This window comes from Octodon degus, unplaced genomic scaffold (genome assembly GCF_000260255.1).
Source record: "Octodon degus isolate 3935 unplaced genomic scaffold, OctDeg1.0 scaffold00002, whole genome shotgun sequence".
NCBI lineage: Eukaryota > Metazoa > Chordata > Mammalia > Rodentia > Octodontidae > Octodon > Octodon degus.
This window is the reverse complement of record NW_004524578.1, coordinates 12,739,558-12,755,315: the sequence shown is the minus strand read 5'-3', so window position 1 is coordinate 12,755,315 and position 15,758 is coordinate 12,739,558. Positions and strand designations below refer to the sequence as shown.

General features: G+C 50.8%; 1 protein-coding gene across 1 annotated transcript in view; it reads left to right on the top strand.

Annotated features, from left to right (window-relative positions):
- St8sia2 (ST8 alpha-N-acetyl-neuraminide alpha-2,8-sialyltransferase 2) overlaps positions 1-15,758 on the top strand; it is a 66,363-nt gene that overhangs the window by 41,815 nt on the left and 8,790 nt on the right. The window contains exons 4-5 of the mRNA XM_004623271.3: positions 185-442; positions 4,170-4,463. Of these exons, the coding sequence (XP_004623328.1) occupies positions 185-442; positions 4,170-4,463 (552 nt within the window). The remainder of the gene's footprint in view (positions 1-184; positions 443-4,169; positions 4,464-15,758) is intronic.

Below are 15,758 nucleotides of genomic sequence, written 5' to 3'. Positions count from 1 at the left end.
GCCTGCAAGGTCTCCTCCCTTCTGGGCCCTCCACGAGGTCTGAGATCCATTCCTCAGAACATTTAAACTCTTGGCCTCTCTGCAGAGCTACAACCTCCTGGCAGCATGGAGGGCCAGGAAGATCCGGCTTACCAAAGGGCACCAAGAAACATGATCTCTCCTCAAGCATGTTTGCTTTCCATAGGAAACAAATTTTAAAGTTCCTGGATGCTGAGAAGGATATTTCCGTCCTCAAGGGGACTCTGAAGCCCGGAGACATAATTCATTACATCTTTGACCGAGACAGCACGATGAATGTGTCCCAGAACCTCTACGAGCTCCTGCCCAGAACCTCACCCCTGAAGAATAAGCATTTCAGGACTTGTGCCATCGTGGGCAACTCGGGGGTCCTGCTGAACAGTGGCTGCGGGCAGGAGATCGATATGCACAGCTTTGTCATAAGGTAACCCCTGGGGGGGCACTGGGACCCAGAGGACGGTTAGGTGGCCCAAGATGCCACAAGACACCCTGAGTAGTCCCTGCTCTCAGCCTCAGCGCTGCACCAGAGTTCCTTGGGGAACTTTGTGCCCATGTCCTGATTATACCTCCAACCACAGAAATCTTCTGGGTGACAGACAGAGGCCAGGACTTGTGTGACCCAGGAGCTCAGGTGATTCTGAGGTACAGCTGAACTTGAGTCACCGAGTCAGAGCAGAGGTAGGCAGACGATAGCCTTTGGTGTAGTTCTGTAAATAAAGTTTTGTTGGAACACAGCCACTGGCTTATTTGCATACTACCCAGCTGGTTTCTGTCACAGTGCCGTGTAGAACGGCTGGCAGAGTGGACAGACATTGTTGCTAAGGCAGCACACAGACCACCCAAAGCTGAGAGCATTCACAGCTGGGCCCTTTGCAGAAGTTTGCTGACCGTAAGAGCCTGCTGTAGGAAGCTGGTAGGAAAATCCCTTTGCTGGACAGCTGTTATTTTAAATTGGCAGAGTTCTTTCCAGGGTGCTGGAAGGTGGGGCTCTCCTAGTGACTTCATTACCCTGTAATCCAAATCTGGGAAGTGAGGGGGTGACAGAAAAGCCTGGGTACTATACTTAACATAGTTACCCAGTGCCCTGACACCTGGCCCCACACAGACTCGGAAACAAGAAAAGTAAAGCTCCTGGAGCCTCAAGTTTCATCCCACACGGCTCCCAGCCCCGGCAGAACTGCACACCCCAGCTCACGTTTCTGCTGGGGCTGTCCTGAAGCAGAGAAGCTTGTCCCAGGCTTTGGGAAGCGGCCTGATCACAGAGCTCCCTCAAGCTAAGGACATGGGAGAAGTACTCTTTGCATCCCCTGGGAGCTCCCACAGCCCGCAGTCAAAGCCACTTCTGTCCTTTGCTTGGCCAGCTCGTTCTGGGGCTGTCGGAATTGATGGCTCAGTCCCCATTTTTCTAAGCCCTTCAGCACAGCAGGCTCATTGGATGCTAACGGAGGCGAGCAGGGAACAGAGGTGGATATTAAGAGGGTGCAGGGTAAATGTCTCTGCCTGGTGGGCTCCGGTCACCTTCCTGACACAGTGTCAGGCTCTCAGCCCATGCCCCGCTCCACCAAGAGTGTCAGCTGAGGTGTCCCTGTCCCAGGGACCTGTGGGATCCATGCGTCATCTGGATTACTGAAACGTGGTGGGGCCTGAGCTGCCTTTCTAGCCAACACCCCAGAGGAGTGGAGTGGGGCGCCATGAGCCTCGAGTGGGATGCACAGTATACGTGGACGCACCAGGCCGTGTCCCACAGCACAAAGGCGTGTTACGTTGTTGATGCTCTGTCCACCCTGTCTCCACCCCCCACCTCAATACTCATGTCCTTCCTAAATGAAGGCATTTAACCTGGTGTAGAAGCAATAAGGCCGACCATCGCTGACCCCCACATGTGCTCAGCATTCGTATTGGGACGTAGGCTAGAAAAGCCTGGCTCCACCTTCCTCCCCAAGTCCTTCCTGTGCTCCTGCAGGCACAGAGCCTCTACTGGGGCCAAGGCCTCTGCCGAATGAAGCCCCCAATCCAGGAGCGTGCAGCGCCAGGTTCCCACTCCCTTTCAGTGGACACCTCCCAATAGGGGGATGGGGCAGGTCACCCTTCTGCCCCCCTCCTACTCCCCTACAGCTCTCTCTGGCCCACAGGGGACCCCAGTGTGTATGAACTGCTTCGATGTCTCTTGTCCTGCTCTTTGGACCTGAAGGTTGGTGGGGAAGAGGCCCCAGCTTGGGGGTGCTTCAGGAGGCTGGCTCAGTCGTGCTTGAAGCAGTAGGTAACTTAGTGACAGTGATACCCAATCTCCATGCCTGTGGCAAGGGCTTCTGAAGGTGTCCCCAGGCAACTCTGTCACCTTGCAGTATCGGATCAAGGTCAGTGATAGCAAAGCCTGGGAATGGAAATGTTGGCAGATGTTTTTGAGGGGTTCCATTGGAAATGGTTAACAAGCCTCTGTATCAGACACCCCTGAGCTTGAATCCTAGTAGAATCCTTAGGAGCTCCAGGACTTTGGCTACACTGCTTCCCACACTCTGAGCTTGAATCCTAGTAGAATCCTTAGGAGCTCCAGGACTTTGGCTACACTGCTTCCCACACTCTGAGCTTCAGTTTCCTCAACTGTAAAGTGAATGTGGTTGACACTGGGTCACCATAAAATGAGCTAACCTGCATTAAAGGACCAGCAAGGGCTGGCATGTACTAGGGGCTCCACAATTGAGCTTTCTGATTGTTCTACTTCTCCTCATTTAAAGATGCAATGTCTTTGCGTATGTCATGGTCAGAAAAGGATGGTGACTTCCTGCATTTCATCACCTGGTGACGGCAGGTGGTGCTGGTCCTGTGTCTCCCATCTCTGCTCGGTACATGTGTACTCTAACTTCCCAGACATGTTCTCTCTGCTCCAAGGACTTTGCCCTTCCTCTGCCCATCCCTATGCCACCAGCCCCTAGTACAAGCGGGGAGCCTGGGAGGAGTGTAGGTGGCCCAGTCCCGGCAAGCCAGTCCTCTAAAATGGCAGAGGCTGCCCACTCAGGCATCCTCACTGGCTCAGCAAAAGGTCATTGTTGCCTCAGTGGCTCTCCAACCTGCAACTCCATTCCCTCCAGTAAGTCCCCTGCTGCTGCCTCTTACTGTCCGTTGCCCAAATGGAAACCTTCTCCCATTATTGTCCTGTATAAGGACCTTCCAAGTTCCTTGTCACCCTCAGAACCAAGTGCCTGATGTGTAGACCTGCTGAGACCTTACCTGGCACATTTCTCTACGCCAGGCTGCACCCTAGTCAGATCACTTGCCTCCCTCTAACCACCCGTGACTGCTTCTCACCTCTCCGCCCTGGGGTACCTTTGTTGTGTCTAAAACTCTGTGGCATGGCATGATGTTCTTGAACTGCTTGGCAGCTGAAGAGGCAGAGCTTGCAAAATACTATGTTATTTATACATGCTTACACACACACACATTCTTGACCTCTGAGTCCTGCTGCAGCTAGACCTCTCGGTGAGAGACTGAGGAATCTGCATTTTTAACCAGTACCCCAGGGGTCTCTGGGAGCAGCTGCTCTTCCCGTGCCTTGTCCACCAGTGGGTTTCCCCTCGTGCACCCCCTTGATGTCCCTCTGTAGTCACCACCTGCCACTCCTTCCCTAAGGGTCAGTACTCATCATCTGCAGAGATGACCCTCCCAGTCGCACTCTGAGCTCTGGGTTTCTGACTCCTGTGATCCCTGGGGTGGGGGAGAAGTCTGTGATTCCCTCTCCACTGCTGGAGTGACTGAAGAGCGTGGGAAGCCCAGAGGCTGCGCAGAACCACGCAGGAAGGGCTGTGGGCGCTGGCCCGGGCTGTGTCACCAAAGGGTGCAGGTCACACCTGCTAACAGCGTCCTCCTCATCCCCCTCCTTTTTGAGTTGATAGCTGGCCCTCCTGCTCCTCCCCAGATCCTAAACTCCAGAGAGAGGTATTCTGTGTCCTCCAGGCCTAGCCTAGGGCGTGGTAGGGGCTCAGTAAGCATTTGCAGCTGCAGTGGGGGGCGGGCTGCCAGGAGAGGCCCAAGGTCTGAGAAAGTGCCCTGGTTTATGCCGTGAAGAGGAAGAGGCGGGAGAGAAGCACGAGATCAAGTTCGCAAACAGGGCTCGGCCTTCCCCACCCGGACCACGCTGCCTTTATCTCTTGTAGGTGCAACCTGGCTCCGGTGCAGGAGTATGCCCGGGACGTAGGGCTCAAGACAGACCTAGTGACCATGAACCCCTCGGTCATCCAGCGGGCCTTCGAGGACCTGGTCAACGCCACCTGGCGGGAGAAGCTGCTGCAGCGGCTGCAAGGCCTGAATGGCAGCATCCTGTGGATCCCCGCCTTCATGGCTCGCGGAGGCAAGCAGCGCGTGGACTGGGTCAATGAGCTCATCCTGAAGCACCGCGTCAACGTGCGCACCGCCTACCCCTCGCTGCGCCTGCTGCACGCCGTTCGCGGGTGAGCCAATCCCGCCCCTTTCCCCTCTCGCACCCTTCCCTTTCCCCTTCTGGAGAAATTAGCAGAGCTGGCTCATGGGCTGCACCTGGCATGCCAGCTGTGCCCAATTGGTAGCACCTACCTGGAAGGCTGCGTTAAGGATGATCCTAAAGCTGTATCCAGGCTAGAATAGAGGCTGTGACTGCGGGAGAGGAGAGGGCGGCCAGGGTGTCAGCCATCGGCCATCCCAGCTAGGTGATTCTGAAGAAAATAGGAATCAAGTGGATTGGCTTCTAATATGTCACCTTCAGCTCTCCAGACTTGAGTTTACTCGTGGGAAAAATGGAGGTGGAAAGGGTGAGAGGAGAGGAATGTGGAGGCTGAATGAGGGGACAGTGCTGGAAATGCCGAGTACCGTGAGGAAAATGTCAGCAGAGACACTCAGGGTCACCATCATCAGGGGTCTGCGCTACACAGTAGAGGAGCAGCCGCAGGGCCAGCTGAGGGCTCTGCCTAAGGGCCCTACTGGGTGAGAGAAGAGAGGAGTCCGGGGTGAGTGAGAACCAGAGGTAGAGTGGAGAGGTGGGTGGGGCACCATGCCCATGATGGGGTAGCCGAGAGACACCTGCGCGCTTGGGCGTTGAGAGGAGGAGAGTTCGTTCTTGGGCTTGAAGTGCCTGCTACAAATACATACACCATGCTTGGACTTCGCAGCTTTCACCCAGGCGCACTGTGTGGGAGACCAGAGCACGTCCCTGGGGTGTGGGAAAGCCCAGCATAGCATGGCATCACCAACTGAAGGCCACTGGGATAGTTCCCACTGGGCCTCCTGTTCATGCCAAGAAGCCCTTTGAGCACCCACAGAGGACTTTGGTGACCATAAAGATGACTCTGATGTACTCAAACCTAGGACCAATATTGGACTCGTTTTGGTGGGTGTGGACATAGGGAATCCACCACCACCTCCACCACCTGCACCACCACCTCCACCCAGAAAGAAACGCCTGAGGAGATATTCAGTAAGAGGCAACCACACTGTGGCTGGTGGAGGCAGTGACATCTGTCCAGACATGGCTCCCTGGACCACCTGGGCTGACCTGTCCAGCTCCCTTTGTTATCTCCACATAGTACCTGTCTCAGCAAGGGACAGCCACAGCAACCCTCAGCTTGTGGACATAGGCTCTATTGTTTTAAGTATTGTTCTTCCTGAACAGAAGAAACTGTTGCAATCCTTTGGAGGTTCCAAAGGCTAAGAGAAGGAAAATACTGCCCTCTGGTAACCAAGGAAAAAAAAATCCATAGACAGGGAATGGGCAACTATGTGGAAGAAACTTACGCAGCCAGAGCTGTTTCCAGCTATAATTAACTCACTTTCATCTGTCAAAATAGCATTAAGCACCAGTAATAAGCTCTTTAAACAAACAGGCTGTTAATCCTGGGATCATGGCATCTTCCTTTGCAGGAGCTCCAGGGAGGAAAGAAAACTGCAGGGATGAGTGGGCTGGCCCTGCTTTTGGGAAGGGGAAGAGGTGCGGAGAAGGGTCTGCTGGGGCATTGGAATGTGTTTCTAATGTCCTTTCCCTTCATGGGGCCACTGGGGCTGAGAGTGCTGCGTTCACATCGTGTCTCTGAAAAGTGGGCAGGGTGACAGTGTGCACACTGAGAGGCAGGGCTTGCTGGCTTCTGCCTCGGTGAGGCCAACTTGGAGTACATTGCCAGAGAGGACCAGGGCTGGTGAGGGATGCAGAGCAAAGCCTCGTGGGGGAAACCAAGGGGTTGTGGAGATGGTTAAATGGGGAGGTGCAACCCAGCCGGGGACAAGGTGGCCTTGTATCCCAAATACAGATGCCGCTGAATGTTCAAGAGCCAATTCCTTTACTTGCTTCGTTGCATTGTGGCCCCTGCAGCCAAGTTCTGCTTTCTCTGTCTTCTCCCTGGGGAACTGTACTGCCTGCTTTAGAACACGCATCCATGCTCTACAGGGGTTGTGGGGGCGTCCATCGGGGGGCTAACACGATCCTAGCTGCCGCCACCAAGTGTCAGGAGAGCTGCCATGTGGGGAAGGGATTAGACTCAAGAAATGGTACCAGGGGGCAGAAGTGGAGCCACAGGGGAAAGCAAGCAGGACGACAGGATTCTATAGTAGTCAGAGCAAGGGACTGAATCCTCCTAGTTAGTCCTGAGCTCTTCACTTTGGAGCCCTCTTCATGGGCTGTAGTTTGTAAACTCATATTGTATACTTACTTAAAAATCCATTGCCACTAAATCCCATGGATAGCAGATGCATGGAGAGATAAACTTCTTGTGATAGAATATGCATAAAATTAAATTTACCATTTTAATTATTTAAAAGTACATTTCACTTAGAAAAAAATCTAACTTAGAATACAATTAAAAGCATTTTACATAAAGGACAATCTCTGTAGGGAGTAAAAATAAACCCAGAGAATGGAGAAAAATGTCTACATGTGATATATCTGATAAGGGATTAGCAGCTGAGATACATAAAGAACTCCTACAATAGAAAAAAAACAAGCCAGCAGCCCGATTCAGAACTAGGCAAAGGGCTTGAATAGACATTTCTCCAAAGAAGATATTAAGATAGCCAATTAGCATCCAGCACAATATTTAGCATCACTAATTATTGGGGAAACACAAAACCATAATGGGATACCATTACACACCCACTAGCATGGCTAGTATGAAGAAAAACAATAACAAGTATCATCAAGGGTGTGGAGGAATTGGAACCCTTGGATTTTGCTTGTGGGAATTTCAACTAAGAATTGATTTTTGCAAAACTCTGGTATGTTCATAGTGCAAATGAGGAGTGTGTGTGTGTGTGTGTGTGTGTGTTATGGTAATTGAACCGAGGGCCTTTGAGCTGAGCTATATTTGCAACATTTTTGTTTACTTTTTATTTTGAGACAAGAGTTCCCCAAGTTGCCCAGGAGGCACTGAAACTTCCAAGCCTCCTACCTCAGCCTCCTAGGTGCTATGTAAAATGAAGGCCTTAAAGCTTAGACAAGGTGGGTGATTTCGACAAGGCCTCCCAGCCGTTAAGTGGCACAACCAGGAAGAAAAGCCATATTTTTTTACTTGTATGCAGCATACTGGGTGGAGCAGAAATTTGCACAGACCCACTTCTGGTGATGGGGGTGGACAGGGGAAAGGAGAGCTTTGTGCTTGGAGTCGCCACACTGCTTACCAGTGCATCAAGGCTCTGAATATGCGCTGCAGCTGCTCAGAGTCTGAGACAGCTCTGCCACCAGGTGGGACAAGCTGGAAGAACAGAATGCCTGGGTATAACACCATCTTGTTGAATGAAAGCCTTCTGTCCCCTAACCAGGCAAACATTTAGCTTTGGCTCAGCCCTCCCAGATTTGCTTGGCTGTTGCTTCCATTCCTTTTTTTTTTTTTTTACATTTTGGGGAAGTGTCTGCAGGATGTTCATGGTCTCACTACTAGATCAGACTCATAGTGATCTACCTGTTTACAGCCTCCCAAGAGCTGGGATTACAGGCACGCTCCACCACGCCCAGTCTCAATTGCCATCTCAGTGTGCCCCGGGGGTGGGACCAGCACGGCAGGCCCAGAGATCAAACCCCTGGCCCCTCTGCCTGCTTGCAGGCATTTTAATCCACTGAGCTATTTGGCTGGCCCTGTTCTTTTGCTTCTAAGGAATCTTTTTTTTTTCTTTCTTTCTTTCTTTCTTTCTTTCTTTCTTCCATCTGAGAAATCTTTTAGAAAGCATAAAGACAGGCTCTAATGACATTCTGCCTTCCTGATTGCTAGGGTGATCTCCAGTCACACCACCCTGAACACACCCCATCTTGTCTGAGTGCTAGGGTGGAGGGTTTGAAGCTGAACAGATAGGCACCCTAGGTAAAGAGTGTATCCTAGCTAAAGCATATGTACAGATACCATGGTAAACATCTCGTGTAACTCAAGAACTACTGCCATTTTAAAGACAGAAAAGCTGAACTGTAGGGAGCAACTTGCTTAAGGTTCTATGACAGACAGAGAAGGGACAGGTTCAGAACTTCCCCGTGGCCCCTGAGCACCACCCTGTCTTGCACAGAATCAGGAATTAGTGTTGGGGCCCTAGAAGAATGACATCAGGAAGGCCAAAGCTGGCATGGGTTTGAGCTGCTGAAAATATTAAGAAAAGCAAAGGAGCACTGCCAAAGAAGGAGCCCAGTGGCAGAGCCCTCAACTAACATGTGTGGTGTCCTGGGCTCAGTCACCAGCAACATAGAAGAAAAAAAAAAGGTTTATTATATTTCGGTAAGACCCCAAAAAGATAGGGGAAGGGAGTGGTGAAATTACAAAGGATAAAGGTAAAATGAACGCCTCCACTCCTGTTGTATATTTTTTTTTCCTCTTAGAATATGGGATGAGTCTTCTACCTGGGTATAGTAATAAGGCCTTTGTGTCTTTATTATCCTAATTTGCTGCTCTAAAACCAGTATTTTACGACATGGTCCCTGGACCACCAACCACGACCTCCCCTGCATGCTGGCCAGAAGTACGGATTCTCCTACGCACCTCTGATCTATGGAATCAGACAGTCTAGGGCAGGGGCCAGAAAGATGGGTCTGAACAGGTCTTCCAGATGATTCTGGTGTGTGGTGTATGTGGGAGAACCACAATACAGTACAATCAGGACTAATTAACATTCTCAGGAAAACTTGCAGTCAGACCCCTGAGCCAGAGCCTTGGTCTTCCTCTGATGGTACAGCAGTAGTATGAGACAGACACAATCTGGGTGGGCAGCCTGTGCCCTGATTTCTAATCATGGGGACATTGTGGATGCCCATGAGCTTGATGTCCACCTCCAGCTAGAGTTTTAAAACGTTATCCGATCAGTAGCTTATAAATACTTAGCGATGGGGCAGTAAAAGTGTCCCTTTGTGAGGGGGTAGGCGGGTACACCTGGGACTTGTACAGTCATTTTGTATCTGGACTTAAGTCAGCCACTTTGAAAAAGTATTCGGTGGTGACTTGGAGACCTGTGACCCAACTGGTAATTCAAGGAATAGGAGATAGTTTCAGCCCTTTGTCACATGAGAAAGCTAAGGCATGGTTAAGTACATTGTCCCAGGTAAGGCAGATGAGGAGGAGGAGGAAGCTGGGATTGGAATCCAATGTATAAGAGCCACAGACCCCTGCCCTCCCCCTTGCCACCCCTTTTTCATTTCCTGGCAGATAGACTGCCCATGCCCTGTTCACCACCGGTGCCCAAAGGATGCTGATTAGTGTCTTTTTCACCTCAGTGAGATCTCTAGAACTCTGCCACCAGGCTCTATCCCTGTCCCCTTTTTTTACCAATCATTTAAATAGTCTGCTTAGCAAATTCACCAGGAACATGAGTTTTGGGGGAATTCTCAATATTCAATGCCTCAGAGTTGAGAACAAATCAATCTGAGAGGAAGAAACTTAACACACACCAATTCAGATTTCTATACACAGGGACAAAACAAAGTACAGGTTCGGAGATGTGAAGAATACTGTGGCTGCCCCACAGGACAGAATGGTCTTAGGTGACTGTATGGGTCGTAGAGCATCTCTGAGACAGGAGGAAGTTCAGGTTGTCCTTTGCTTTGTCTGCCAGGCCAGATCCCACTTGCAGAGTCACATTTCCTTCTGGGTACCAAGCTGGGGAGGAGTCAGGGGACAAAGAAGTTGGAAATCGGACAGGTCTGGAGAGAGAAGAAGGCTCCAAGAGTAGGAGCACCATCTTTCTTTGCTCAGCAAGTACTCATGAGGTGTCTGAGGGTCCCTGGGTGCTCTGTGCTGGGGAAATACAGAAATCAGTAAGACACAGCCCCTGCCGTTGAGCGCAGATTTGTCCTGTGAAGCTTTAGGTGTAGAAGCAGGCTTGGGAGAGGATCCTCCAGGAGCCAGATTCCGTGTGGATACTAGCAGGATCGCCCAACACATGAGGTTCTCTGAACCAAGCCTGGCTTCCTTCAGCAGGTGGGGAACTGAGCATCCTTGGGGAGGTTCCAGCAGCAGCAGGCCCCTTACTGGGATGATGGAAAGGGACATCTGTGTCACACAGACAGAGTTGCCGTATTAGGCTGTCATAACAAGGTCCCAGTCCAGATGGCTTCAACTACAGAAATGAGTCTCATTGCAGTCCTGAAGACTGGAGTCCAAAATTAAGGAGTCAGCAGGGCTGATCCCCAAGGCACGGGAGGCAAGGGTCTGTTCCAGGCCTGTCCCCTTGTCCCGTTTGTGGCCATCCCCTTGTTCACATGGCACTCTGACTATATGCCCAGCTCTCTGCACACTGCCCGTTCATACGGACATCAGTCATTTTGGATTAAGGCCCACCCTAGTGATTCAATTATAACTTGATTACCTCTCTCAAGACCTGTCTGCAAGTAAGGTCACAGGTCACATTCCAAGGTCTTGGGAGCCCATGAATCTGAGAAGGACGTAGTTCAACCCTTGGCTGTTAGGCTAGACAGCCTCCATTCCTACTCCAGGACTTGGATTCAGCACTTATGTGGCTCAGGTTACTTACAAGGTCCTGGCCCATTTGAGGCTATGACCTGGGCATTGCAGGACCTGGCAGCTGGTGAGGCCCCGCTTCTGACACCCACGAGGCCCCAGCCCAAGCTCTCCGGGGCTCTTGGCTCTGTGGCCTACAGCGTAGCCCAGGGCCTCAGCCAGCTGTTAGCCAAGGAGGGGAACAACAGGGCAGCTGAGTGTGGCACAGGAAGTGGGAAGCTGGTCAGCCACTGTCCATGGATAGCCCTACTCCAACTGCAGCGATGAGGGAGGCTGCTGGCCCAGTGCGGAGAAGGCCTGTGAATCAGTGCCTAATTGAAAGTGCCGAGCTTCAACCTTAGGACGGCACTGATTCAGCTCTCTGTCTGCCAAGGCTGAATGTGTGGATCAGCATGGCACACCCCACTGCCTGCACTGGGGCAGAGACCCAAGGGCAGGAGCCTGAGAGGAGGGTAAGCAAGGTGTGAAGAAATAAGGAGAGGCCCGCGCAGGTGGGCTGACCCCAGGCAGCTGTCACAATCCAGAGGGAACATCCCCGGCCCCAGCCCTTCTCCATGATGACCAGTCTGCTCCTAGGGACAAGGAGTGGGAGGAGCTAGAGTCAGCTTTCAGCAAGTGCACTCTATGGGGGAGAAATGGAAGAGCTGGGCCTGGTGGCGCATGCTTGGAACCCAGCACCCTGGGAGGCTGAGTCTTATGGATCGCAAGTTCAAGGGCAGGCTGAGCAACTTACTGATTTTACAAGGCCCTGTCTCCAGAATAAAAATCATAAAAGGGCTAGAGCTATAACTCAGTGAAGAGCTAGACTTTGATTCTTAGTACTACAAATAATAAATTTTGTTTATTAAAATAAAATAAAAGGAATGAATATGATGTTAACATACAGCTACTGGCGTTTATTTTTAATGGATACAGTGTGCGGGGGGGGTGTGTTTTGAAACTCTCAAAGCATGTAGTAAAAAATTGTATGAAAAGATTTAAGGTGGAAATGCAGGCTGGACCCCACACCAATTTTTAAAGTTGGTTTTGTGTGTGTGTTCTTCCAGAAATATCCCTCTTTACACATGAGGGAGTATGTTTGACATTGCACTTTGCCAAACCCTGGAGGTTAGTCTATGTCAACACGCCCCAGCTCCTTGTCCAGCGCAGCTGCCTAGTGGCCCTCTGTGTGTGGACCAGAATCTGTGACAGCAGATACCAGTGGTGACAGATGCTTCTGGTCTCTTGATTGAGTAACTAAGGCTACATTAATCAGTCTTATGATGTCTCCAAGCATATATACATCTATAGGCTTGTTCATTAGAACAAGATCGATGAATGTGTGCATCACTAATTTTTATAAATAGCACCAAATTGCCCTCCCTAGAGACAGGTACCAATTTATGTCTTCACCTATGATGGCTGAAAATACCTGCTTTCCCACAACCTCTCCAAAAGATCTATTAACACTTGTTACTTCTGCCAATCCAGTGAGAAAAGCTACCTGATTATTGTTTGAAATTGGATCTGTCTGATTACAAATGAAGTTGAATGTAATTGTTTCGAGGGACATCGATTTAAACTCCTAAATCCACTAGAAAATTTAAGTTCCCAATGAAGGCCTTGCTGGGCTTCTTGGGCTGGAGGTGATGTCTTGGTAGGAACTGCAGTCTCTCCACCCCCGCGGCACTCACTCTGGGTGAGTGTAGGTAAACTATGCCTTACAAAGACAGACAAACAAAAAATTACAGTGCAGTGCGGGTCAATGCTGTGATGTCAAAGAGCAACATACAGGACAGAGACCATCCAGGAAGATCCCAGAGGCCCTCTACAGGAAGTGACGTTGTACCCAAGACCACAGGAAGGGGCTGCTGGCCAGAGGCACATGGGAGGTCCTGGAAGAAACCAAGAAGTCCTGTGGCCCTGTGTTGGGGATCACAGACCCATGTCACAAGGCCATCCCCAGCCCAGTGTAGGTCATTGGATTTTATCCTGGGCCTCCTGGAGTTGTGAGGGAGGCTTTAGGGTCATGGTTAGATCAGAGGTTAACCTGGTGACTTTGAGCCAGAGCATCAGCATGAAAGAACCTAAGGACTAGAAATCAGCCTCCGGCACCCTGTGGCTTCACTAACTCTTCATGACAGCCACAAATTCTGAGACAAAGCCACAGCTTTCCATCACCACAAAGCTGGGCAGATGGGTCCTGCGATACCCACCGCACACAGGAGCCCTCAGCCATGCTCCCAGGGAAGAGAGCGCCTGGACTGTAGAGGCCCTGAAGCCAGGCAACAGCTGCTGATGTGGGAGACGAGAGAGTGGGAGCCCACGGGTTCTGTCTCCAACACTGCTGATCTTGCACACAAAGGGTCCCTGAGTGTCCTTCGACCACCTCCTTTGAGACAATCATCTTCCTGAAGATAATTATGAACTCTGTCACACCTGTTGTTAGCTTCTTGCAGAATCCGTCTTGGTTCCACTTTCCCACAGTGGCAGCCAGTGTCTTGTCACATACCCCTCAACAAGGACCCAGGAAAAGGAATGGATGTGCTCTAGAGGCGGTTTCGGCAATCCTTACTGAGTGCTGTCCGTGCCCACAAAATACATCATTTAATCGCCATAGCAATTGGGGTGGCCAATTTGAAAAATAATTACTGCCTTCTTTGAGATTACTTTGCCTTCTAATTAAAATCTCAAGACTGAGATATTAAAGGTGCATTGTCAATACAGTGTTCCGGATGCACCCAGCTAACCTCATTTGGGAAGGCAAAATTAATTAGTTTGTGTTTCAACGCCCAGCTGTTAGCTTAAGGAAAGAAATAGTCTACAAGTCATCCACTCACACAGTCTCTAAATTGCCCAGAGTGACTGAGGAGACAGAAAGGAAATGGAGAGTGATTTGTTCCGGTAAAACTTGGTCAGCTTCTACTACAAGCTGCTCATTAAACAACACCTTTGCGCTCCTGCCGTACCCTGCTGAGGAGTTCCTGTTTACTGGGAAGAAGGAACAGGAAATAAGGAGTCTCTCCACCGAGAGCCACTGAGTGCTCCATTCACTCTGAAGCCTCAGTTCTGGCTACCATTCTGGGTAGAGAAGTGGCAGCCATCTCTGAGGAATGGGACACTGAATCTTGGTCCTTGGTGGCCATAGTCACAAAGCTGTATATCCTTACTGTGTTCTTCCTTCTTTTCTACATCTTCCATTTTTTCAATTGCGCTTGAGTGAGACAGTTACCGAACACGACAGGACTTGGGATCATCAATTCTAGGCTGTGCTACAATCATGAGTCCTCAAAGCCTAGTGATTTAGCAACCGCTCTCTCCAAGAGTGATGTGAGCTGGAGGAGGGCTTGCTTCCCAGTGGTGGTTCGGGGGTCCCGGGCTCGTCCTGCTCAAGCCGACCCATCTCTGCAGAAGGCTTTAAGGTTCTGAGGTTGTGCAATCAGAGGAGAAGGTAGGAAAGCCATTCCTGTTGGTTCAGCCCAAACTAACCCAGCCCAATTGCGAGGACGCAGTGAGATGGAGGAGGGCACGCGTGGTATTCATCGAGCTCTCTCTGCTCCCACCTTGGACTCAGCCGCACTGAGCAGGGTGCCTCTATCCTGCCCAGGGGTGTGGGGCGTGGTTCCGGGTTTGGGCGGTTCCCAGCGGCTTGAGAGGCAGGCCCAGCCCATTCAGTGAGGAGCCGTCGCCCCTGTTGCTAAGCGCAGTAAGGGAAGAAACCGCAGAGCTTATGGAAGTCAGGTCAGAGGAAACACAGTGTGAGCTAGGGAGGAGTGGGTGGAATAAAGCGATTTCCAGGAAGCTATGACGCATGCGCTTAGCGTTTGGGGTAGGGGGGAAAGTTCATCAAAGGGACACGGAGGAAAAGGCCCAGGAGAGCGCTCAGCACGTGCTGTGTCACCTCAGACTCACCCACACACTGCTTGGACATCTCAACACTGATTAAATCCTCCTCTCCCCGTCTCTGGGCATAGCCTTGATGACCTGAAAAAAAATCATTTTCAAAGGCCTTCCCCTGCTAAGGCATTATTGTCAAAAAAATAAACCAACCCCAAATCTCCAGGATGGCATTTGGCTGGCGTCAGAAATCAGATTTACACAAAGATCCTGCCCCCGGGGTACCTATGTGGGGACACCTCCAGTGGCTCCAATGGCCCTGGACAGCAACTGCTTCCAATCCAGCCTGGCCCAGCCTGCTTTCCCAGAATTGGGGTGAAAAATGCCCCAAAGGCAGGGTTGGGAGGCCCACACTCTAGGCGAGCTCTCTGTAAGCAGGGCTGTGAGAAGCTTGCTGCTTCCCAGACTGATGACCCGGCCTCCCACGTTTTCCTCTGGAAACTGAAAGAGGAAAACAAGCTCAGTTCTGAGGCACTGGGCTAACCAAAGATATGGCCTGTCTGTCCTATCTAATAACAGCCCACATGGTATTTTAAAAAAAGAAAAATGTGGGAGGTGGAAGCCAGGGTCTTGTGCATGCTAAGCACTGCGTATTACCACTGAGTTACACCTCCAAATTCCCCTGATGTTTAGCTTGTTCCCAACATTTAAAATTTTGGAGCAGGGCCAGAAAGATAGCTCAGAGGCATAAGCACCTACCTGGCAAGCACAAGGACCCGAGTTCGATACCCAGCCCCACATGCCCTGCAGTCCCACTATGCAGCCCCAGAACCAGGTATGGTGGTGCCTGGGGTTCATGAGTTCATGACCAGCCTGGGGACTACAAAAGTAATCACAAGGCCAGCCTGAACTGCATCATGAGACTCTGTCTCAAAAAAATAGAAATAAAATTCTAGAGACTCTGCAAAAAAAATTCTACTT